This window comes from Dermacentor andersoni, chromosome 3 (assembly GCF_023375885.2).
Source record: "Dermacentor andersoni chromosome 3, qqDerAnde1_hic_scaffold, whole genome shotgun sequence".
In the NCBI taxonomy this organism is placed as follows: Eukaryota; Metazoa; Arthropoda; class Arachnida; order Ixodida; family Ixodidae; genus Dermacentor; species Dermacentor andersoni.
Genome location: NC_092816.1, coordinates 41,990,411 through 42,016,324, shown reverse-complemented (window position 1 = coordinate 42,016,324; position 25,914 = coordinate 41,990,411). Strand labels below are relative to the sequence as shown.

At 43.8% G+C, this 25,914-nt stretch overlaps 1 protein-coding gene across 1 annotated transcript; it reads left to right on the top strand.

Annotated features, from left to right (window-relative positions):
• Positions 1 to 76: 76 nt before the first annotated feature.
• On the top strand, positions 77 to 22,847 carry Flo2 (flotillin-2). Its single transcript, XM_050167011.3, has 9 exons — positions 77 to 434; positions 3,479 to 3,560; positions 5,169 to 5,383; positions 7,683 to 7,915; positions 9,447 to 9,566; positions 10,443 to 10,657; positions 12,484 to 12,667; positions 13,403 to 13,549; positions 14,164 to 22,847. Exons 1-9 carry the CDS (start codon positions 386 to 388, stop codon positions 14,194 to 14,196), a joined length of 1,278 nt encoding a protein of 425 aa, XP_050022968.1. The 5' UTR covers positions 77 to 385; the 3' UTR covers positions 14,197 to 22,847.
• The last annotated feature ends 3,067 nt before the right edge of the window (positions 22,848 to 25,914 follow it).

Sequence of the window (25,914 nt, the reverse complement as noted above, 5' to 3'; positions counted from 1 at the left end):
GCACGCTCAAATGTGGGATGGCGCTTGCCTAACAACCGTTGCTAACGTACACCCGCCCGCACGCACGTAAGCCGGCGCACCTCTCGCCCGCGCTCTCTCGCCGGAGTGGGAGTTGTCCTGGCGCTTGCGACCACCGCTATCATCTTTGGGAAATACCTGCAGGAACGCCCATTAGCACCCTTCGCCGCATCGGACACGCAAACGAACGAGTGCCTAATCGACTGACGGCGCATTTCGACGCCGGATTACTCCATGGTGGGTTTCGGCAAAGCGCGTTTCCACTGGCTCCACTGAGTGGCGGCGACGGCGTCTTTTGTCCCTTCTCTGCAATACGATCCCTGCTGCACGCGGAGTGCGACTAGTTCGAAGGATAAACTGATAAATCATGGGCAACATACAGACTGTTGGCCCCAACGAGGCCCTCATAGTGTCCGGTGAGTGCGCTTATGATTACTTATTTTCCTTGCACCGGTTCGGCCCGCTCGTTCTCCGCGCTTCCGATGCTACGGGGAACCGCATAGCCGCATCCACACACACACACGAAAACAGCCGCTCCGCCTAGGCCTACTCGTAAAATAAACAGCACATTTCGATTGCGCTCTTGCTTTTGCTTCATTTTGTCGCTTCTTTTTTCCCTCGTCGAGACGTAGCGGTGACGAAAGCGCGGTACGTCAGAGCAGGCGCTGACCGAGCTTGACCGAGACCGGCGCCAACAAGGGGCGCAGAGCCGCGCGCCCGGCAAATAGCACGGGGACACTAAACTCGCGAACAGCACGCGCGATAATCTTGCGCCCCTGGATGTTTTGCTACCTACATGCTTGTTTCGCACGCGTCGCACAACTACGTTGCTCGCCGTATGCTCTCCGTAGCGCCAAACGGCTGTGCAGCGGATTGGCAATAGGTTGTTTGCGTGATTGATAAACTGTTTGTGCGATCAAATCTAAGACAGCGCTGCGGGAAAATAAAAAAAATGCGCTTTCACGCTTCCAAAAATGAAACAGGTTGTTTGCGTGATTGATAAACTGTTTGTGCGATCAAATCTAAGACTGCGCTGCGGGAAAATAAAAAAATGCGCTTTCACGCTTCCAAAAATGAAACTTGGCAAAACGCTGTTTGATTCCCGGACAGACCGACCGAGACTCTAGTATCGAAGTTTCAGCCATAACCTACCGACTAAACTTTCCCTTTTAATAGCGTGCCAGAGGGTGCGCATTCACCTGGATCGACTATGGTCACGCCCCGCTCACAGCTTACGCGATTAGCTGTTGCGCTTCCTTTTTGTTTTGTTTTGCCTGTAAAACGTGACTGCGCAAAAGCAAAGAAAAATGTCGGTGAAGGACGCGCGCGCAGGCGAAAACATGCGAGAGGGCAGTGGCTATCAAGGCGGAGCCGAGCTGCTGGGCCCCGACACGTGGACGTATTTTTGTTGCGCTTTTCCTGTCCGACTCGTTTTAGCGCACGCCGACGGCCAGAGGGTTTGTTGAATCGAAGGCGCATGGCGAACCTGGAACACCGCTTAAAAAAGAACTAACGCCGGGAAATATTTACCGCGTTGTATTTATTCGATGAATTGCACAGGGCGAAGATTAGACGCAGCGGACTTTGAGCACGAATTGCAATTTTTTTTCGAAGGTCCTCAATGGCAGACTGTCCGTTCATCACACGGTTCCATATGCACACTATCGCAGTTGGAAGTTCTGTTATCTAATCAAGTGTCTGGAACTTTAAATAGATGACATGTCAAAGAAGCTTTGTGGTATGAATTCATTATTTGGTTAGTTTCATCAGAGAAGTGACATAAACAACTGTTCCACATAACTTATTCTACTACGTACAGCATGTCACTTCTCTACAGCAGCTGTGTGGCTGCGCAACTCTTGAGACAAAAAATTATGGGGTTTTACGTGCTAAAACCACTTTCTGATTATGAGGCACGCCGTAGTGGGGGACTCCGGAAATTTCGACCACCTGGGGTTCTTTAACGTGCACCTAAATCTAAGTACACGGCTGTTTTCGCATATCGCCCCCATCGAAATGCGGCCGCCGAGGCCGGGATTCGATCCCGCGACCTCGTGCTCAGCAGCCTAACACCATAGCCACTGAGCAACCACGGCGGGTGAACTCTTGAGACAGGTTATTTAGGTGCAGCAGTGTTGAGATGCATGGATAATAACTGCGCAAGAACTGTGCCTTGAAATAAAGCATGTTGTTTAAATCGTGTATGTGTAGTAGTACGCCTATCATTTTGTGCATGCACTTGTTTGGAGGAACGAGATTTACCTTAATTTGTCTTTTTAATTACTATGTGTGTAGAGGGCTTCAGTGAAAACTCGGCCGATGTAAGCATAATAAATGTACTTGGGCTTACATGTCGAGCAAGGAAAAAATGTAGGGTGACTCAGCTTCACACACTATGTGCTGCTCCTTTGACTGCTTCGGTCCTTGCTGTAGTGCTGTGGTGTTAAGCAACACTTTTCCCTGCGACGGCCCCAGATGTCGAAGGCATCTTTCTTGGCAATCTGCTTGAGTGAAGCCACACAGACAATGGCTACATTCATTTAGTTGTCAGACCTGCCTTCTTCAAAGCGACATGGAAGGAACCAATTAGTGAAGAGCGCTAAAATTTCGAACTTTATTTTTTTTTTGTTATAGATTTTTGAAATAGAACAGCGGCAGCTTCTTGCAAACTGGCCATTAATTTGAAAAAGTCTGAAACATATCCCATGTGCTGCAGCATAGATGGCCCTTTCGAAAAGCTACCTGAATACTTAAGTGAGCAGTTCAAGCATTCTCTGCTTTTCCAAATCTAAGTATGTTGTAAGAAATTATACTGTTACAGCAATGAGTCAGTTGACACAACCAGTGGAAAATGCAAATGGTTCTGTGGAAAACACTGTGGTGAAGGAAAAAGGAGATCTGCATAGAGTGGCTTATCAACCTGTATAGTTGCTTCTAGCACAATAATGCCATGATGCAGGTAAAACTCCAGAATTTAATAATACCATGGCACACATGCTATGTTTAGGTGTAGTGGCATCTAACTGGCTTACTATTAGAATGATTCAGCACAGAAAAAGAAAACTAGCATGTTGACGTATGCTTAAAATGAAAAACAAGAATGCGTTTACTGTCCTGTAAGAATTTCTCGGCACGCACAAGTATGCAGATGAGTAGACATAAGGGGACAGGTTCTTGATCTTGTCCCTTCCTTCTTTTTTTTGTTCCAAGTTCTTAATGGGGAAGTTAAACATGCTGATTGAGTTTGAAACACAGCCTCAAGGTTGCACCACATGGTCTTCTTGCAACTGAGGATGTTGCTCCATTATAGCTTGGGCTTTGTCGCTTCACTCTGGAATTTTCCTACACTGAAAGAAAAATTGTCACTAGTGCTCCTCTTGTCATTTATTTGCTCTTCTTTGAACAATATATGTAGAACTAGAGCATGTGCTTGTTCTACAGCTTTGTTGGTTTGTGTCAGGTGGATGCTGTGGGAATGCTGGCAAAAAGATGGTCGTTGGTGGTTGGGCTTGGGCATGGTGGCTGGTCACAGATGTACAAAGGTGAGTGCTTTAACCTGCAAAGATCTGTCCTTGTCGTAGGTCGGCAGGATAAACCGATACTGACACGCCAATGTTTTCGCGTGTTATGTGCTCACTCGTACTCGCCTGCACTCTCTTGCATTCCTACCGATGCCTATTCACATTCGTCAACACTCACTTGTGTTCTTAGTTGCTTCCATTCATGCGAGCACAAACGAAAGTCATCGACAGATTTTGAGTAGACGAGAGTATGGCTGGCTGTCAGTAAGGCAGCCACTCATACTCTCGTCTACTCAAAATCTGTCAGTGACTTTCGTTTGTACTCGCATTAAGCAGAACTGACTTCGGTTCACACCTGCATAAACTCGCTCATCAGCGCTCACTCCCTTTCGTACTCATCCACATGCACACTTCACTTGCTAATGATCTGTTTTCTGCCTGTGAAACCAGTGTATAGCAAGCATGAATCAGTGTATTTGTGAGCGAGTGTGCAGATCTATGGCCCTTCTGCATCAGTGCGTGCACTTCTGGGGAAAATCTGCATTTTGGCAACCTTGATATTGATTGTTGCTGTTTTTGCAAGATGACGCAATATACATTATCCATCTTGTCATCAATACTAAAATGGAGAGATAATGTGCATGAGTTGGCATGTTGTGCCCCATTTGTCAAAGGGAGGCAGAAGAGAAATGCCAAATTAAGATATATTAATGAACTTTCTAGAATGCTTTGGAAAGCTGTCTTATTGTGAGTTGAGGCTTCTTAAATAAGAAGATACCCAAAAATGAAACATAGGTGTTAAACCCTCCCCCATGAACTTCCTGCGCTAGCTTCCCATGACATCAGATTCTTACAGCACCTTGTATTGCGTCATGTTTATTAACAAGGTAGGATTAGTAAATTTTATTGTAAGGGAATGGAAGGCTCAGCTTGGCAAGCTTGAATAACCTCTCCTGTGCTAAAGTGGTTTAAATACAAGAAAACACTTTGAAATCTGCAAAGTTGCTTTGACAAACTGGCACTGCTGTTCAGGCACGGAATTCAAAAAGGCAAGTTTGCCCTTCATTTTATGTACTACTAATCAATATTTCTGCTTCATGGGAATGAAAGAAATATAGCTTTGGCAGAATACATTGCCTTTATATATGGGCTTAGTGTTTCTCTTTAGTATTCCTTTGACACATTCACTGCAGTGGCACTTTTTGAAGTCCTGATTAATGTGCGTGGTGACCCACCGGTGGGTCACTTGTCACATTCCTCGGCAGTGCTCAGTGGCGCACTGGTTAGCCACCAGAGAGTTGTGTTCCTTTGAAACTTCCTTAAGGTGCACAGAGATGGCGCCACAACATGTCTAATCAGAAGCAACAATTTGCCTCTCTGTTGTTTCCTAGCAAAGACATCGCTTGCGCACTGTAGGAAAGCCCTGCACAGTCGCACAGTGGGAATAACTGTCATGACCCACATCGCAGTGGACATGTTAAGCAGACTTCTTGGAAGGTGCCGTCTAGTACTTCCCTCAATGCACTTGATTCCAAAGTGACTTAAGGAGTGTACGAGAACTAGAGCCACAGTGATTTCTCTTTGCCTTTTGTGTTTGAGGAGGCTGTTGCCTGGCAACTTCTTTTCCAGGTTGTCGCTGGAAGTGATGACACTGACGCCCCGTTGTGAACATGTGGAGACGTCGCAAGGTGTGCCATTGACTGTGACCGGAGTGGCACAGTGCAAGGTGATGACGGAGAAGGAGTTCCTGTCAACAGCGGCCGAGCAGTTTCTGGGCAAGGACGTTGACCACATCAAGGGAGTTATCCTGCAGACCCTCGAAGGACATCTGCGTGCAATCTTGGGTGCGTGTCTTTGTTACTGCTGTTATAACAGAGAATGAAAGATGGGAAACAGCAAGACCTGGTGTTATCCTGGGCTGTGCAAATGTGGTGATTATTTTCAGATTAGCAACGTCTGCTGTTGGATTCATTCTTTTTCTTTATGGGTCTGCTGTTAGGTTGAGATTCTTTTTTCTTTGTGCCCTTTGTCACTGGTTCAATTGGTAGTCTGTTTACATTGTCAATCAATCTATCTTTCTTATAATAATAGTGACACATAGGATATGCAGGTGGTGCCGTATTTAGAAGCCGCAGGTAAGGACCTTCTGCATTAATACAATTAAAAAAGTAACTTGGCAAACAAAAACTGAAAGCTAAAATCGAGGTTTTAGCAGCTACAAAAACAGCTTAGTAAATTTCAATGGCTGGCACGAAAAGCACCAGGATTGGCCGATTGGTATTATTGTCACGATTGGCCGGTTGCGAGTGGTGAATAAGAAAGGAATACAATCAAATGAAAAAAATTCCTATATTATACCGGCCCTATTTCCACATGCTTTTTCTAATTACGAAGATGAATGAGCATCAGCAATTTTTTAGAGTGCAGCTCTTGGGTGCCAGTTCCTGCATTGAGCTTCGGCTTCCTCGGCGTAACTGGGTGAACGAGCACAACGAATGATGAAAGAGCAAATGCGGAGCACAGCGGGTGATGAAAGATGGCGAGAGTGCAAGGAGAGAAGCAGAGGAGAGTATGGTGAAAGGGTCAGCAAGAAAGTGGAGTGCTGCACAAGATATGCTTCGCAGTGGCGATTAGGCATGTGGCAAGTGCGTGACCCGTTACCATGGAAACAAAGGGCTGGTGTTGGCTGCAGACCCCCTGCGCATGCACTACTTTGCCTGCGCTACCGCCACTAGAGAGTGCGCTCCACGTGCGCCACATGTTCCTGTGTTCATGCTTTCTTTTGGTACAGTGATTGCTGCAACTGGTGGAAATGCTTCGTCTGCCATTGCTGCTAAAGAAGCTACCCTAGCAGAGGTTCAGTGCCACTGCCTAGAGGACCCTGTAATTCAGAATCGAATTCTTTGCCACAATATACCGCGAAGTCAAAACACATCAGTAGCTGGACTCAAAATTCGCATTAGGGAGTACTATAATAGTCCTTGGTGAATTTTTCATTTTCCGTTAGATGTAGGCACCATTTGTGTACCTTTGGCAGTTAGCCCCTTACTGCAGTGAAAATAACTGATTTTCAGATGTTTTTAGTTGTATTTGCCCACCCAAAATATTAGGCACACTAGCATAGCTTCCACTTATTGTTCTGCTTTCCTTCAAATTTGTGAGACAGCAGTTGCAAAGACAAAATGTGCTTAACCTTTGTGTTGAATAACTTCTGGGTGCCAGCTTATCTTTAAAAACAATCTACTCTAGCAGGGTACCTTGAGCTAGACAGGACATCTGTACTGCTTATCTAATAAAATGCAAAAGGGAACCTTGTTCACAGAGGCTCCACACGTGAGTGATGCCAGATGCACGGGCTTGTGACAGTCTCACGGGACAGGGCGTCTCCGTCAACCCTCATAGTATTCTGAATAATTAAATTTGTCCCAGAGGCTTATAGTAATGGTATAATAAATGTGCCGTTTAAATTTTATTCAGGTGTGACCATCGCTTCAAAATTTAATATTCATACCGTCGTGTCCCTCCTTAACATTGAAATGCCCCTTTGCTATTCACATCAACAAACATTTACATTAAGTACACCCTTATTTTTATTCATGTCTGGCATGTTTTTTTTTTTTTTTCTTTGTCCGGGATAGTTATCTTTGGAGATCAACAAAGAAGCTTAGAAGTTTAGGGCTGCACAATGAGCAATAGAGAAAAATTATAGGCGTTATGCAAACCTGGTTAGCTGATAATATAGTTGGCATTATGAGGAAGAAATGAAGTCAAGTGCAACATGGTCCATTAGAGTTGCAGAATGGATGCCAAGAGAAGAGAAGCATAGTTGAGGACAACAGAGAACTAGGTGGTGTGCTGATACTATTGGGAAATTTTTAAGCATAAGATGGGGTCAGGTGGTGAAAGCCTGACGTATAGTTGGCAATTGATGCGAGAGGCCTTAGTCCTGCAGTGTACATAAATACGCTGTTGCTGCTTCTGATGATATTTTACATCGCTCCCACCCTACCCATAGAAAGGCCCTGTATTAAGGTTTCAGTTGAGCAAACTTGTGTGAATATTTCCATGATGTTTCTTCAAGTTGGTTCAAGTGTCAGCTTGAGTTCAGTCAGTGTTGGTCACGCCCTTCTCTCTGGTGTGCAGGCACGCTCACAGTGGAAGAGGTGTACCGGGACAGAGACCAATTCGCCTCACTCGTTCGGGAGGTTGCTGCACCAGACATTGGGCGCATGGGCATCGAGATTCTCAGCTTCACCATCAAGGATGTCTTTGACCGGGTCGAGTACCTCACCTCGCTGGGACGCGCCCGCACTGCGGCCGTCAAGCGAGATGCCGACATTGGTGTGGCCCAGGCTGAGCGGGACGCTGGCATTAGGGTGCGTTGGCTTTGTGCTAGCACGTCGATCTGATGCTTGTAAACTAGGGCTATGAAAAATGTGTCCTTGAAGAACACAATCTTTCTGTACCAACTTTCAATACGTCGGCAAACTGCAATCAGACGGTACAATTTACGGTGGCTTGATCCCTTGTGCCTTGAGGAAGTTGCCCAGCGCTGCAGCTTCTGCGCAGTGCTCGCACCCAGTTTTCTATGCTGGTACCAGCAAATCTCCTCACTGGCCATTGCACGCTGTATTCACAGCTATCGCCACCAACCCTATCACAATAATCGTCTTCATTTATCTGTTTGACAGCATGTGCTTGTGTGTGGTATAGTGCTGTTCGAAGTATACTGCATGCTTTTAATAGGCGATAACCAAAACGCACCACCATTCCGTGCTTCGGGCAATGCGAAATGAGCATGTTTTGCTCTGGCAGCATCGTATTCCGGCGTCTCCCACCAGCTCGATTTTGTTTTGGTTTCCCTTAGCCACTTTAAAGGCTAAACCCCATGAGTGTGATTTTGTGTGCGACAGCGACGAGCGAAGGCTTCGAGCGATGGATCGGGCCATCGCGTGAACAGATCACTCGGTCTTGTCGCGCGATCGCTCAGTTCTGCAAATCTAGAATGCGTCGCTCGTCAACCGAAAGCACTACGAGAGACTAGCCAATAGTGCGAAGTCGGAACTGGATGTACATAACTCAAGTACTTCCGATTGCCGCACGGAATGAGCAAACAATTGAATTTTTATATGTGCAAGGATAAGAACCTACTGCAAGACTTTCAGAAATATTTTATGCTGCTTTTTACAGTAAAACATGTCAACTTAATGAAGCACGCGTCACGCTAGTTTCGGCGCTTATATTGCTGCTCTCATACCGGCAACACTGGGGAGACGTTGCTTGAAGTCATAGCTCGCATTGGGTGCGACTTGTAGGCGACGAGTGAACGCGACAGCCATGTTCATCGCATCGCTTGTCGCTGTCGTGTGCAAGATCGCTTGCATGGGGTTTATTCTTAAACAATATGCAATAGGAAAGAACATAGTGGGCCTCAGGTCGCTCGGGTCCTACCTGCTTGACACATGTTTGTGTCTTGTGCCACAGCGATTCTTGATGAATAGGCACGTCAAAACATCTTGCCAGAATGCCTCTGCTCAAAGAAGCTGCTGACCCAGGCTGAATTAAAGGAGCACGTGTGTAGTAAGCCAGCCGAAGCTGCCAAAATGACAATGTGGATCTTAGATCGTTCGGTACTCACGAACTGTGTGCTCGTCATTGTCTCGTGCTGCAACTATTCGTGCAACACTTCTGATTACATAGATGTCAACTACAGTTGAGTCTGCCATATTTTTTAGTGACTTCAGATCGTATGTTTTCCTGGTCAGTAGTATGTTTTTGTTTTCTTGCGCTTTCTTCCATAACAAAGAACAAGTTTCTACTGTAAATGTTTTAAGCTGGTTTGATAGGCTAACCGCTTATTGAACCTGACTGGTATGCCATTCTTCTCCTTAATTTTTTCTTTTGCAGGAGGCGGAATGTGAAAAGTCTGCCATGGATGTCAAGTATGGGGCCAACACCAAAATTGAGGACTCAAACCGGATGTACTCATTGCAGAAGGCCAATTTTGACGGTGAAGTCAATGCACGGGTAAGAAGGAGCTATGTGTTTCATTTGACACCTCTCTGTCGTACAGTCAGTTCATAATTTTAGGAAGTTTCTGAATTTTCTGTTTGTCTTATTTGTATACCTTTTGTTGCTTGGCTTGTTTAACATCAATGGATTTAGTGTCAACGTCATAGATTCCTGCATGACTTTATTGAAGAAAACCAGCTATACATGTTTATATGAAATGCACCACTCAGTTTATTCTGCAGGCCAACAACTAAATTAAAACACACACACACACATATATATATATATATCTATATATATATATTAAATGAGCGAGAATCGCTTCTGGAGCCTGTGCCTAACGCCGTTACATATATCCATGACATCTGTCCTGGTTTTTGTTGATTTTCAAGAATGTTGTACATACTAAAATTCTTGTATGAATAAGCACGCTAGGTGGGATGATTGAGAACTTAGCTTGTGTGGTTAAAACATGTTCAATACAGAGTAGAGTAGTCAGCATTCATTCATGCAGCCTACGTTCATAAATTGTTGAGTAGACGTGGCATTTTTCTCACTATACAAGGCCTCATTAAACTTCATAAAGAAGCCGGGCTATTTCTCAAAGCTTTTTCTTAATTCTGATAGAAGGCCGGAGAAAGCCATATCTATGACCTCTTCATTTTTTTCATCCAAAAGTGCCCAAGAACGCAGCTTTCAACCAATGAGTGTTGCTGCATGCAGCATCTCGGGCAGTCCTGGGCTGTCCAGAATGACAAATCGAAGAGACTCCTTGTCACTTTTTAAAAATCTTACAACATTTTGCTCCACTGCTGTGTTTAACAATGCCAGTTTATAGCATGGCATGTTTTAAATCGTTGTGTGTGCCTTTTTTTCTGTCTTGTTTTGCAGAAAGCGGAGGCGCAGTTAGCATATGAGCTTCAGGCAGCCAAGATGAAGCAGAGGATTCGTAACGAGGAAATCGAGATCGACGTTGTGGAGCGGCGCAAGCAGATCACCGTTGAGGAGAAGGAGATATTGCGTCGAGAAAAGGAGCTCACTGCCACTGTCCGGTTGCCTGCCGAGGCTGAAGCCTATCGTGTGGAAATGATAGCCCAAGGAAAGAGGTGTAGTACCTGCCATCACTGTGCTCACATCACAGGGCCTTTAGCGGACAACTCGGGTGACCTTGAAAGTCCCGTGGCATTCTTGTAGGCTTTCCAGATGGGGATATTCGTCTTGTTGCACCTTAAGGGGTGCGGATTTGAACGAAATTGGTAGTAATAGCAGTAGTAGTAGTAAACAGTGGGGAAAGGGGTCAAAAATTGATGGGTGGCCCATCTAGTCCAGGGCTCCACTGGTCTTGGCTGCCTACTAGAATGTTCTGTGCATGCCCAGGTCCACGCTGGCGAACTGTACGTCCCACTGCTCTGTTAATGATTGTTGTTGGTTTGTGTTAGGCTGAATAGCTAACTCTGGCAGCATTCTTTCACACGTCCACGAAATGCAGCATAAATACTTCCGGGAACTTTGGTCATGTGCATCGAACAGCGTGACAGAGTTACATACTTTCTGTGAATTGGTAATCTTGGAAGATCAGTACGCTTACGTAAACATGCAAGCAGACGCAATTGAACGATCTGGAAGGCCTCCGTGTGTCAATCCCGCGAAATGCACGGACAAGCCCAGTCAGTCTGTGCACGCCACTATCTTGCACTGAAAGAGGAGGAATCAAGTTCCTCTAGACTGAGCATCCATGCCGTCAGGTGGCACTAGCATTGGAACACTAGCACCATCTTTATCTTTCTCACTGCTACATAACTAGACTCCTGGCATCACAGGTGCTACGTGAGTAAGCCAGATTCCAGGAGCGAGAGACCCATGCGGGTAAAACATTAAGGAAGGCAAGAGTCGAGCGTTCCTGCTAAGTTTTTGTGCATTTTCGTATGGATTGAACTCTTATGCCTGGCAAGAAGGCACAAGAAACCTAGAAGCACTTCTCCAAAGTGACAAAATTGCCAGTGTTACCCTGTTAATCATGTCTTGACGAATCTTGCTTTCTATTGGCAGTTTTAAGAGGCCATTGAATTACTAACTGTTAGCACTTCTTTAAAAGGTGTAGTAAAGGTAATGCTTTGTGATGCAGTTTCATGGTGGTGTTCCTCTTCTAGAATCAGCAGTGAGCAGTGTTGCTGTCTGAATGTGCAAAACAATATGGTCTTTGGAGATCTGTATGTCAAATGTGCATTATGCAGAAATTTGCATTGTGGCAGAGTGCCTTCATTTCTACTTTCATTCAGTGGCATGTCCGCGTTCTAAGCTGTAACGGTTTCATGTGTTGTCGTCCTTGCTGACATCACCAGGTCTTGTATTCCTCACGAACACTAGCAGTCGCATAAACTCTCAACATTGCCAACGGCAACTCGGGGATAGAGGGCCTGTTTGCTTTCTCTGCACAAACGTTTCAAGTGTTGTTGAGTGACATTTCGGGTGGCTACGCAAATTTGCAGACTGTCATACCTAATTTGCCCTACCTTGCTTGTGGGCTCTTTAGGAGTTTTATCAGAAGTCTCTTGTGTTCTTTTTTTTTTTACAGGGCTGGCTTTTGGCCTCTTATGTTCATTTTCAGCTGTCATTTGCTACCAGCAGATGTAGTGCTCGCACAGCATTCAACTGCTCACTTGTGCTCGTCATGCGTCTCCCTCATAGGAACCATCAATAGACTACACTTCATCACTGTTCAGTAGATTCCTGTTCAGCCACAGTTGTGACACAGTGGCTACATTTTTCTGCTGTTGAGCACAAGGCTGCGGGTTTGGTTCTAGTGAACCATGGACACACTCTGACGTGGGTGGAATGCAAAAAACGGTCGTGTACTATACAATTTGTGTATGCTTAAAGAACCCATCTGTTTGACACATTCCTGTTATACTCTTGCATTTTATGACTGCAGAACGCAGACAGTGGATGTGGCCCGTGCCGAGGCAGAACGGATCAAGATGATTGGTGCCGCGGAAGGGTACGCTATTGAAGCCGTGGGAAAGGCTGATGCGGAGCGGATGCGTATGAAGGCTGTTGCGTACAAGCAGTTCGGAGATGCTGCCATCCTCAGTCTTGTGCTGGACACCTTACCAAAGGTGAGCTGCCGTCCAGATGTCTATACTGGAGGTGCCCAGCTGTAATGGTCATTATAGTGGTACATTGCTGTATTTTTGCGTGTATTGTGCCCGTTGGAAATTGAGATCTCCAAGTAAAAAGTAGGTAATGCACCAGTTTTTCCCTGCTGTACGGCTTCACTACAGTGCACTACGCACTGCCGTGATGCCACAGCAGTGAATGTGCTGCTGAAAACAGTTAGAGATTTTGCTCTGCTAAGGATTGTTCGAGGTTGGTTTTAGTTATTAAGAGCTTTATCAAGAGTGTTTATCTGGGTACGATTTACATGTGGAATTTTTTCTTCAAGGGGAAAATGGAAGGGTCATTGTTTGAACCCATGATTTTTTTCACCGTTACCTTGTTGGTGCCATAGCCATAACTTCTCATGCCTTTCGAATTTTTGATGCATTATCAGAATTCTTGTTCTAGTTTGAAACTTAAGAATATAATTTGTCAGTGCTTGACTCTTTGATATGTTCATCAAAGGACGGAGAGACAATCAAAGACAGCCTCCTAGCATGGTTATGTGCAAAGGCAGTAGAAATGGAGCAAGCTTTTCCTTCAAGCGAAACTTCTGTTGCCGTGTAGTAGAACCTGATAGGTAATAGCAGTAAAGTCCTGTACCAGCTGTTGTTCGGGAAATACTTTTTTTGTCTTGTCTGTATTGCTGTTGTTGTTCTGCCTGTCATCGGCCATGTTTCTCTTTGCACATGCAGATTGCAGCAGAAGTGTCAGCACCATTGGCGAAGACTGAAGAGATTGTGATGACCAGTGGAGAAGACCGCACCACTGCCGAGGTGACCAAGCTGGTCAGCCAGATACCTCCCACCGTCCAAGCCTTGACGGGCGTAGACCTCGCCAAGGTGAGTAGGTGACCACTTCGGCCACCTCCCGAGCGGAGCTGTGAAACTGAAGTTTAAGAACATTGGTGCGTATGAGGTGGCCATTTTGAAATACCGATGGTGATATGGTAATGCAGATTTAGGGTCGAACTTGATTCTAACGCACACGCCATTTTTGGACTCATTTTATCTGAAAAAAAAAAAAAAGCGCGTTAGATTCGAGTAAATACGGTATGTGGCAAAAAAGAAGTAAACTTTATATGCATTTGACATAGCCTTGTAGAAACAGATTTGCAAATTCCTGCTTTTCATAATCTCACGGGAACTGTCTGATGCTTGCCGAGTTTTCAGATGAGCTTCAGATAGACACATTTATATTTAGAATTAGTTACCAATATACTATTACCTATATTGTGATGTCTTTCGAATTTGATATGTCCAGGATTGACTGTATTAGCATACGAATCTCACTGCATCAAGACATGTTGCAGGGCATATGCAGAAACTATTGCAACAGCCATATGTCACAGGATGTAACATTGTCAGTGTGAGAGTGTTGCAAAAAAAGTGAATGTTGAACTCCTATTCGTTTGTTGTCGTCTGTATCTGATCCTTGGCCTTTCATCCCTACACAGATGATGTCTAAGATACCTGGAATGGCGAAATAACCTCTCGGGGTGCAAGAAGAGGCAGGAAAGGAACAAAGGGTGCCGGAACACAACGGAAGTTTGGGGGTTCCCTACTGTAGCATCATCTGTCGCAGTGTGTCTGTGTGTGTGCATGTGTGTATGTGTGTGTGTGCACACGTGTGCTTGCTGTGTTGCTTCATTAGCTTTGCCCCCTCTTTGAGGGTGACCCAGCTAGTCAGGCTCCCCCCCCACCACGGTCAGACGACGCTTACTATAAATCAGAGGGAGCCAAGGCAGGGGGAAGGCTAGGTGCGCATAATATACACTTCTATTTTGGACAGTAAAAATGGAGAGTGCGAAGAAAGAAAAATGACATGCTGCACTCCCTGCGGGCAATTTGCCTGAAGCTGCAGCAAACCAGAGAGAAAAAAACCGTCTAGTGCCTCCAAACTTTTTGATTGGAAGAAATCTTTGCCCAATCTTGTGCGTGGCTGCAGCATGCGCACATAATGTGTCCGAGCAGATGCGGAATGTCATTGGAGACTGTTTCATTTTGTTCTCTATTTTGAAGCTTTACATTATCATTGTTTTTTTTTATTTTTTTATTTCGTTTCGGAAATAGCATTCTCGACTCTGTGTTTCAGGATGTTCTCAGCTTTTTATCTTTGTTCTACTAACTCTGCTGTGCAGTTGTACATGCTTATTGGAGAACAGCCACAAGCTGTCTATGCAAGCCTGCGCAATATTCTTTTCAATAAGTTGCATGTTGAAGAAAGGGTCACGTTTATGTTTTAGCACTTCGTGTGGCACTGTTGATATCTGACGTGCAGTGTTCATGCAACATAGCCACAGTTTCGTCATTGAGAAGTGTTGCATCTTCCCACGTTCAGTCAGGCCAATAATTTGCATTGATATGTGCTCGTGTGTAAAACAAAGTGGCAAATTGACTCTGTGCCATGTACTGCAGCGACGCACACCCTTGTAGCGCTAGACTTTTCGTTCATAGCTGTGTCGTCTACGAACTGTATGCAATCATTAGAACACAGATGTTCCTTTCAAGGTAATGATGCGAGGTTGTTGTGGCAACTTTGACGCTAATGTTAGTCGAGACTGACAATGAGCATGTTCATCGAAAGCATACAGCCATTATTCCAATATAGGCAGTTGAGATACCACACCAGCCAATCTCAACTTATGAAGGTCGTGTTGCTTGGACTGGTTAGCGATAAGCTGTATTTTTAAAGGTAAGTGTTGGTAATTCGTCTATGTGAAATGATTGCCCGCTCCAAACCTTTTACTTGAGTACAGGAAGTATGTGCGAGTAACATGTGAACAATTTTAGTCGCTTCTTTCTTTATTGCAAAGATACCTAGCAACTAAAATGCAATACTCTCGAGAGCAGCACCATGTCAAGGGTCATTTGTTATTGCTAACGAGAGCATTGTCCCAGCTTTTATTGGCAATGGCAACTCTTTTTAAGCCATGAAGACAATTGTCACAACGAAGTGAAGGCTTTTAATCCTAGCTTTGCATCATTCTTTTGAATACAATAGATTTGTAGATATGATCTGTGTTATTATTTGTATCTCAAAATGTGTGCTCTAATTTTAGAAATCTCTCATCACTATTGCTTGTGGAAAGCAGTTCAGTGATCAACTTTTGCAAGTTTGTGTTGTTCATTTTAAGTTACCGAAGTTGTGGGCATCTTTTCGTGACATTTAAAGCACTGTATAGATAGCTAGCTAGCTGTGCTGTTTTTTGCACATTCTTCACATGTTTTACAGTAGGCAGTGCTTTTGTTTCATTTTGTACAACGACTTTAGAAGCATCTTTCTTGTGTTCAGCTGTGTACAGTATTGTTTTTTATTAATGCTGTCACACTTCCGTGTTTTTGCTTTGGTATGTTGACCTTGTTCCTGGTGACATCATTTAGGAGAAATTTCCTATTTACACAACTTATTTTTGTTGCTTTTCTTTTTTACCTCAGCAGTTCAAAGTGTTCGTACTTGTACTCGTTTGTTTTTGCATTCTTTCTGAGCATTTTATTCATTGCCAGGGACCGCAGGAAACGTAATAAAAGTTCTATGAATACAAAATATTTGCAATGAACATTTTCTGAAAGCTTGAGACATGCCGAGCAGGGATGAAAAACATTGGTGCCACGGGATTCACTTGGAACTATGGTGGACAGTGTCTTTTGTGTCTGTGCTCTGAATGCGTTGCTGCTCTCGGCATCATCATCAAGGTATTGAAGAAACACTAAGGAAATACGTTGCAAACAGTTACATTTCTAGATTGCACTTCTAATGCTAAAAATTGGTCAGTATGACTGTAAGTGGTGGTTTGGAAAACTTAAAAAAATGCACTAACGATTGTCGGGGCACTGTTGCGTCAAAATTAGCCCGACCCCCCTCCCCAAAACAAACAAACAAAACATTCTGCAGTAGCTTTCCATAATGTCGGATTTTGTCAGATGTTGATTGCTGCTAGTCGTTTATCAGTAAAAATAGGCATTGGTCTATATTAAAAAGTAAGCAGAAGAGCAATCTAACCACTTGTGCATACTCGACCTACTTCAATGAGCCGCGAGGGCGAAAATATACTATTACATAATATTATCGAACATTATATTTTTATTACTCGTGTTCGATTTGAAAATTAGCTATGTGAAAATTTTTGAATATTAGACTAGATATGAATATTCGAAACAAATCGATTATATTGCTGGCTGTGGTTCTTGGCGTTTTTTCTATCTATTCTAAGAAGGTGTATGATTTTGTGCTGAATTTTAAGATTTTATGCTGCTGATGAAATTTTGCCTGTAAAAGATGCTTAGCCACAAGGTGACAAAGCTGTGCAGGAAAGCCAGCCTTTCAGTAACAAGGGGCATGGGTTTGCAAACAGCGAGGATGCGCTCTTCTGCAGGTTCCACCCCCAATTCTGAGGTTAATCTTTACAGCAAATGCGATGATTGGCGACTGGTACAGGGTCAAATGCCTCTGAGTTTACCCGAAATTTATGCGGTATAATAAGGCTTAGACTGGCAAGAACAGACAGCTTGCAGAAATTATTCAATTTTGCAATAACATGACCGAAACACACAAGATTTTGGTATAATGGCTTACTGATTAATTTTTTTACCAATAGCAATGTAATTGCTGTGTTCAAACATGTTAATATAAACGAACTTGCTAATAAATGCATGTGCATATAATTATTCGATATTCAATGCTAAGTATTCATATTCGATTCGTATTTGAAAATGTTAATATTCGCACACCCCTACATAATATGCATTGCAGAGACATCATAGACGCCGTGGTATAGCTTAAAATTTGAAGTAAGAGTAGGCCTTTATGCCTCCTCATAAATATTAACATGTTACACTGCCAAAGAAGTGAAAGTTTAAAGGTATCTATATAAAGATGAGAGCATTTTTCCTTAGCGCCTCTTTATATGTGAAGATGAAAGCTGCTGTGGCCACTTTTGAGTGTCTGTGCTATTGCAGTACTGTTAAAGGGCCCTGAACCACTTTTTATTGAAGTTGAGAAATACTTTGCTGCAAAAAGTACTTCAATGAATTCGGCAGAAGCGGAGTTATTGGCAATCAATCACAGCCTCCGCTGAGCTCCTGCCCCTTCTTCAATGCCTTGCACTACGAAGGCTATGGCGGAGTGGTGTGTGCCCACAACGCTCTGCCTTCTAAATGTCACCATGGCGCACAGTTCAAATTTCATTTTGGATGTTAGTGTAGATGCCACAACTTCTGATCTTGGTCCCTACGACACGCTAAATGCAAGCCAAATGTGGTTGTCCTCAGCGAGCCACAATGTGCTTAGCCAGTGGACTCGTGGCAGCACCCCACGGCAGCCGTGGTATCTACACTACGTAGCATACTGCAGCTACCAGTAGCAACCACATATGGGAATCTGCTTTATTACGAAATAAATCGTACAGAACAGAACGAGGAGCAGGCTTCTGCTGAACAGAGCGTTTGAGAAAAAGGTGACTTCGTGCTCTGCTTGCGAGCTCCATGCACTGCGTACGACAGCAAAACTTGGCTGAGATGTTCACAGCAGCGTATGCTAACCGTGGACTGTTATTTCACCAGGCCTGAGGGGTGGTTCAGGGCCCCTTTAATGGTTGAATTTCTCTGCCAAGCAGTATGTGAATGAATTTCTATTATGTGATATGAGCTTTCACAAAATTTTGGAAAAAACATTTCATGTAGTGCACAAAACTGACTTCACACACCTAAACCACCAGATCCTGGACTGCTGTGTAGAAATAGGAAAGCAAACTAGTTCTGTCGGGCTTGCTCAACTGATCTGTGAACTGTGCAGCAAGACAGTAGCATTACAGGTACTGTTCTGTATGAAGAATTAACCAAAATATCAGAGCTCAAAGCAATCAGGTTCAAGCGTGCTTGTTGTGCTGCCTGCAATGACATGGCAAGTAGCGAACATTACAGCCGAGGTCAGCCATTCAGGTCACAGACATTCAAGAAACTGTCTCGCTCCTTCACTGCCAGTCATTAGCTCGATCCAGTCATTAGTCAGTGTCCCAGTCATGAATGAGTCTACTTGTGCCAAGTAAAAGGGGGAGAAATTTCTGCTCATCTCTGTTTTTGTGGGTTTTGTTATCGAGCGGTGCTCTGGTAACTGCAGTTTAATGTCTTTGTCACTAGCATTGCCACTGCCACATAGATGCGGAGGACTTTGGCACTGTTTTACAGTGGGCTTGCAAATTTGGCAAGTGTTAACGCAATTCTCGCTGATCAGATCAAATTGTCAAAAGTTGTGCAGCTAGTGCTGCTGATTCGGAACATGGAATACAGCACGTATTTTGTAAATTTTGTTTAGAAAATGCAATTTGTAGTAATCTTGTAGCTGAGAGCTCTTTATTGTAATAGTGGAGAAGGCACCTTCTGCTGTGGTGGCTTGTTTTGGGCTGAAAGTTTCCTTTGTGGGGTGGTCCCTGAGCAGGCAGTCATCTTTGTAGCTTGTCCTTTCTCATACGAAGCTTAGCCGCTGTTCTGGCAAAAAAAAAAAAAAAATGCATTTAAGGAGCTGTAGAAAAAGTTTGCACATTTAAACTGCATAATTGCAAAGAGATGTTGGAGTATTTGACCTGTTAGGCAGGCTGAAATGTTTCATCTCTTTGGGGACTGCTTTTGACATCAGAGTAGTTTGCAGTCCTTGAGCATGCTTTACCATGATACAGTACGCAAAATATGGTACAGATTCTTGCTCTCGAGTTGTCTTCAATCCCTACGGAATTTTACTTGGGGGAAAGCAAAGCCACCCCAAGTGACTTTGTAACAATGGCATATGTCTGAAATTAGCTGTGATTGCACAAAATAAGTAAAAAAGAAATTATCAGCTTCTTATACCACCTTATGTTGTTTGTTGTTATTATTAGAATCATGTAAACATATATAAACACCACATAGAAAGAGAAGCAAGCTAGCAATAGTCTCCTAAAAGGGACACCATGCCAACCCACTTGAACAGGAGAGAGAAAAGAGAAATGGAAGAGGAAGACTGTAAATTGCTTTGAAGTGCAAGGAATTTGTACTCCACCTTTCTTACTTCAAAGTTCAGCAAACTCAGTAGTCGTGCAACTAAGCTTCACGAGAAAATCGACCTATCTATGCCAGCAGGCGCGGATATGCGAATTGTGAGGGTGAAAGCGAAAGGGCATGCTGACATTGGCTTAGGTGTGTTCAAATACAATAAGAGGGTATCTTGTGGCTTTAATCCCAGTGGGCCGATTCACCACAGCAATGTACAGCTTTGCAATGCAAATGCAGATTCCTGGGGGACACATCTGGCCCTTTCGTGTATTGCATAAAGCCTACATATACATATGGTTGCGTTATGCACTGTTAGTTTGCATTAAAATACTAATACCATTTCTTTGTCAAGTTTTCAGTTGCCAAAAGGCTTCCTGCATTATATTTATCAAAGTGTGGCACTTATTGCGACTACCTTTAGCGAGGGTTGTGCTTTGCCCAGTTGCTGGATTAGTCTTCTGCCAATGTGGTGATCTCCACTTGATTTGAATGTTTCGCATGGCAATCTGTGAGAAGCATTTGTGATAAATTAGTGCGCTATCATGTGAAGAAAGTGCTCAGGTTTGCTAATTTCCCCTACAGTCGTGGTGCCTTTGTGCCGTAGGCAAAAAAGAAAAAAAAAGATGCGCCTTCTCAGTTCTGCTAGATCAGGCATTGCTGCCCACTGCAGTGGAGTTTGTGAGGGACTTGTGTGCTTGTGTGACTTATGGACACCTGGAAATGCCTTGAATTAGTGCGACATTTGAGCTTTTCGAACTGGTAGTAGAGTACTATAGAGGAAATGGGCTTGATTGACTTTTATGCATGAAATCGTAAACCCCAAGTATTCGTGTACTTTGCATCATGTCGGTGGGTGATGGTGCCTGGTATTACTAGCTCTTGCAGCTAAGTTATGAGCTTTTTCGTGCTCATATTTCGCAAAGAAGTTGCATTTCAAGGTTGACTTTGTATAATGCAATACTCGGATTTATTAGGTACAGTACTCGGATTTGTTTGCTCGGGCGCAGTACTTGATTGCATCAGGATTAGATTAGAAGTATGTCTGCTAGGTGGGATGGTGGCACCGTCTGACCTAGAAGGGCAAAACACTAGTCACCGAGACAACTGGATACGCATAGCTAATCCTTTCAGGCCGCAGCTTGCAGGTTTTCTCAGTGGAAAGAACAGGGACATTTTTCAAAATCTGGTGTTGCCGCTGATGTGTGCTTCTGGTTCATTCAGGATGAAACACGTGAGCACTGCGTCCAAGCATGACGATACTGAACAAAACACAGTGCGACATAAGACCGTTCTACAAAATTCGAGCGCGAGTTAGTCACGAGTTCAGCCAGAAGAGCCATTAATACTGGGCTGCCTTGTCGACATGGTATTGCATACCAAGATTTTCCCAAAGCGGCACACCTATTGCATGGAATTTGGTTTCAAGTGTTCGAGAGACACTTGAGGGGTGCACTGGCTGACCATCACGTGTGAAATAATTTCATGTAAGTAAATTCAGGCGTGTGGTCGGGTACTCTTTTGAATGTTTGTACCATAACGAAATGGGCATATTTGTGTGTTAGCGCCTAAATGAGCAAGACACTGCACTCTTAATTCTCTCGAACAGCGTCAGCCGTGGAGCACCTTGTTAGATGGTGTAGCATGATGAACATGCTCTCATTACATCAACGTACAGTAATTACATAATGTTTCAGAGGCAGAGTTCACTTGTGCAGTGTGGACATCATTGCATGGTTTGTAAAGAGTTGTTCAAGGTTGGCCAGTAGTTTTGCCTAAGAAGGTATACGAATAGAAGCACTGCGAGGAAATTTTTGGATGTTGTAAAATTATCCTTCAGCATTTATGTGCTTGTGATTATGATGCCGCAAGTGGTGTGCTGTCGTATTTCTAACAAAAGACGATGTCATACAGCTGACTTTCCAAGTGGACTGTGCTTAACGAGGCCGTCATGTACACGAGTGTGTGCATGGTTTTGGCATTTGAAGAGTGGGAGGCAATAAGTAAACTGCAGGCATGTTCATATTGCCACAAAATGTCATGGGCTGCAGCAGCTACCTGGTTCCTTTTACACCGCAGGAACTTAAAAAAAAAGTTGCCAAAGTTATGGCAGCAGTGCCAAAACGTAGATGATACAAACTTGGGGAAAAATCGACCTAATTCTATAGCTGCAGCAGATTTTGCCATCTACATAAAAATAGGTCCTGGTCAACCTTGAACAACTTTTGTGCTTCTACATCTGTTGAGACATTTGCTGCCACCTCTTAACATTATTCAGTGGAGTTCCTTGTAAAACAAATCGTACTGGAAAAATCCAAGGCATGCGGCTCTAGACCTGAACTTGTGTTCAAGAAGCGTGCTTTTTCTTTCTTTTTTTTTTTTTTATCAAGTGGCTACATGTGGGTGTTCAGTACAGCTGGTGGACATATTTGATTCATTGTACTTTCAATGAAGTGCAGAGCTCTTCTTAATTTTGTGTATTTATAACAATGCCACAAATTATCTGTGCTGGGTATGTGCAAATATTTGGAGTACTTCAGTGCAAAATCTTATAGTCATACTGAATGCAGCCATCGAATCAAAAATATGTTCCTTGACTGCTGCAACATTTATATTAGAATGTCACCCAGATATTGATTGGTAAGCTATTCTTGTGCGACTATGCCACAGTTTACTGCCAGACAGTTCTAATCATCAAAGACATGCTTTCACCCTGAAATGTGTAAAATTAAGGCATAGCAAGCAATGGTTTTGATACCAAAGCTCTCCAGTTGCTCTTTCTTTATAGTGTCTGTACCACATTTTTGAAATAAAGGTTCAGTGGGCAAGAGCTAATTGCTTGACTCGGAAATTGAAGTGCTGTAACTAAATTTCCTTGCAATGTTTTTACTCCTCTGATTTGCTAGATGTAATGACAAAACCTATGACATTGCCACAGTATCTGCACACCTTTGGCACATGCCTCCTTTGAAGGCTCCTGCACAGCACTGTTCACTGTGCTCGCATCAAAGTGTCGCTTTGAGAGTTAGGACGGGGAAAAAAAAAATGTACATGAGCTCTGCTGCATTGCAACTATCGCCAGTGTGAACGGACAATAAACTACATTTTTGCAGCTTTCTCTACCATTTCCCTCATTTGTATGTTTACTTTTCTGAAGTGAAAGTAATCCAAGGAAACATGTGCGTCTTGTTAGTACTTACACAACCATTTATTGCAAAGCTTATTGTCGTGCTTCATTTTCACAGTTAGCCTTGTGAAAAAAACAAATCGCAGAAACTTTTCTCTCCCGCTGTACATATAGCAAGTGGTTGCTTTTCTATTTTAGGAATGGAAAACATTGCTGTTGGCCACACTGTCTAGCTTTGTCTGGTGACACCTGAATGGTGGCCAGCAGAGGAGTGGGAGCGAGTTTAAAAAAAAAGGCTAGAGGGGACTGTTGTGCTGCCATTCAGCATGGTGCTTCAGCTAGCTTGGGACGATGGTTAATACATGGATTTGCCTAAACTTCGTCCTTCTGGCTTCAAGCAGGTTTGTGACTTTGCAGACTCATGATTTCCAACAAAATATATGGCTACTAATGACAAAAATTACAGGGATTGCACACATCTGCAGTCATGATGCCGCGTGTGTTTAGAAAATGGGATTAAGATTTGGCCCAATTAAGGCAGATAAAGCATAGTAAACAAAGCTGCAAGCACCAATATTGGACAAGTCTATGTACTAACCCTCATTGACATGGTAACTGATTGATTGCAGTGTCAAAGTTCCCTCCCGTAATTTTCGTGGGAACTCTACGGATGGGAGCAAATTTATTTTATTTATTTATATGGAGAGTATGCAACAGAAGAGGCAGGAGCTGGTAACAGACACCTCATAAAGGACTCCAGTGAAGTGAAAGATGCCAGAAAGATACTGGCCACAGTAAATGGTTACACATGAAGGCTGGATTTGTTGAAAGACAAAACAATGCTCGCATGCAAGGCCTCCTTACCTTCTCAACCAGGTCAGGTTACTGTTACTTTCGAACAAATTCATCTCTGCTCCGAAGCTGGGAATTTGGATTCTATATTTTCAAGAAATTTTGGCAGAACCCATTTCGCGATGACTGTCGATAATGTGCTAGCATAGAATATAGAGAACATGTTGCCAACGTCGAAACAAGTTGCGTATGAGGTGTTCACTGCAGCGGGGCTCCTCTTTTGCGATTCCCCAAGAACACTCAACACCATCTGGGCTAGAGAAATGCATCGGTGCAGAAATTGGGCTTCTCTGTCGCGTTTCTTTCTGGACGTGCTGTGCAGTCTAGTGGCACTGCTGAAGAGTCCGCATGTGGCCTCGGAAACAAGCGTGGCACGTCGGTGCCTGCGAAGGCCGAGAATTGTTCTCTCGCTTGTGCCACAGTCAATGGCACATAATCGGTGACCCAAGTTGCCGATAGGTTTATTGAAGAGTGTCACGTACGCAGTGCATCATGGTGCAGCTCGCTAAAGCGTTGGCGGGCACAATGTTCATTGAAAAGTGGCACATACCCGATACATTTGTGGCACAGCGTGTCCAAGTTGGTGTAAAAGAGGTGCAGTGGAGACCAGCACAGACTGACTGGCAGATACCCAGTACTCCAAGTTGGCATCAAAGCGTTTCTTCGAACAGTGGTACCTATCCAGTCCCAGGTATACTGTGACCTATGTTGGCGTGAAAGAGGTTTGTTGAACGGCATGTCGAGTATAAACGGTGACCAAAGTTGTTTGGATGGCTGGTTTCGAACCTTGTTACCCCAGCACAGCAGCCCAATGCGCTACCCAATCAACCACTGACTAGCTAGTGACACAGATAAGCAGAAAAATGGTTATGCAAGCACACTAGATATTACAGCTCCCAGAAAGTGCGTGAAGTACCTAAAGAATGCTGACACATTAAAATGCTGGCAGAACCTATCTTGCAATGACTTCATATTAATGTGATTAGCAATCAAACAATGTAGTGACACATCGTATTGCTGAAGACACCTTTACTTAGAATTTGCAGCGGTCATTCTGAAAGTTCTATTACTTCGGCTATATGCGACACATACTGTCTCGGAAGAAAGAAGGTTAACCGAAAGGCACGATTTTTATTATTCATATTAAGAAGCCAACAAACAGACACCAAGGACAACACAGGGGAAATTACTTGTACTTACTAATTGAAATAAAGAAATTATGCATTAATGGAACTGAAAGTGAATGAAAAAGCAACTTGCCGCAGGTGGGGAACGATCCCACGTCTTTGCATCATGCGTGCGATACTCTAACATTTGTGCTACCACCGGCACCGTCTTCCCGTCCACTTTCTGGGGTATTTATGTGTTGCTACTAGAACTAACCCTGGGAGTGTTAGCCAGTGCCACCACTCGCAAACCTTGGTGGCGGATGTGGAATATCCTTTCTGCCGCAGGCGTCACGAGTACGTGATCTTTTTGGGTGAAGGCAACTGGTCAATAAAACCACATGTGCTACCTGAAGGCATCACTGTTGCCAGATTCGAGACCCTCGTTATGTAATGAACGAGAGGGGGTTAAACGAGAGGCCCGATTTTTATTATTCATATCACTAAGAAGTCAACAAACTAAAGCACCAAGGACAACACAGGGGAAATTACTTGTACTTACTAATTGAAATAAAAAAAAATAAATATGTAATTGAAAGTGAATAAAAAACAACTCACGTTGACAAAAATATGATCCCACGTCTTCGTGTAATGTGAAGACGTGGGATCATTCCCCACCTGCAGCAAGTTGTTTTTTCAGCTATTCTCAATTCCATTAATTTATAATTTATTTCAACTAGTAAGTGCAAGTGATTTTCCCTGTGTTGTCCTTGGTGTCTGTTTGTTGGCTTCTTAATATGAATAATAAAAATTGGGCTGCTCGGTTAGCCCCCTTTCTTCTCGTTCATTACATAACGAGGGTCTCGAATCCGGCAACATTGATGCCTTCAGGTAGCACGTGTGGGTTCGACCAGTTGCCTTCACCCAAAAAGATCACATACTCGAGACGCCTGTGGCAGAAAGGATGTTCCACATCTGCCACCAAGGTTTGTGAGTGGTGGCACAGGCTAACACTCCCAGGGTTAGTTCTAATAGTAACACATAAATACCCCAGAAAGTGGATGAGAAGACGGTGCCGGCGGTAGCTCAATTGGTAGGGC

Bases quoted from the DNA above. Each gene is read 5' to 3' on its own strand.
- Flo2 (XM_050167011.3), top strand. From the start codon at position 386: ATGGGCAACATACAGACTGTTGGCCCCAACGAGGCCCTCATAGTGTCC. The intron at 3,561-5,168 runs GTGAGTGCTTTA...CTTCTTTTCCAG, and splicing joins CTGGTCACAGATGTACAAAG to GTTGTCGCTGGAAGTGATGA. The intron at 10,658-12,483 runs GTGTAGTACCTG...TTATGACTGCAG, and splicing joins ATGATAGCCCAAGGAAAGAG to AACGCAGACAGTGGATGTGG.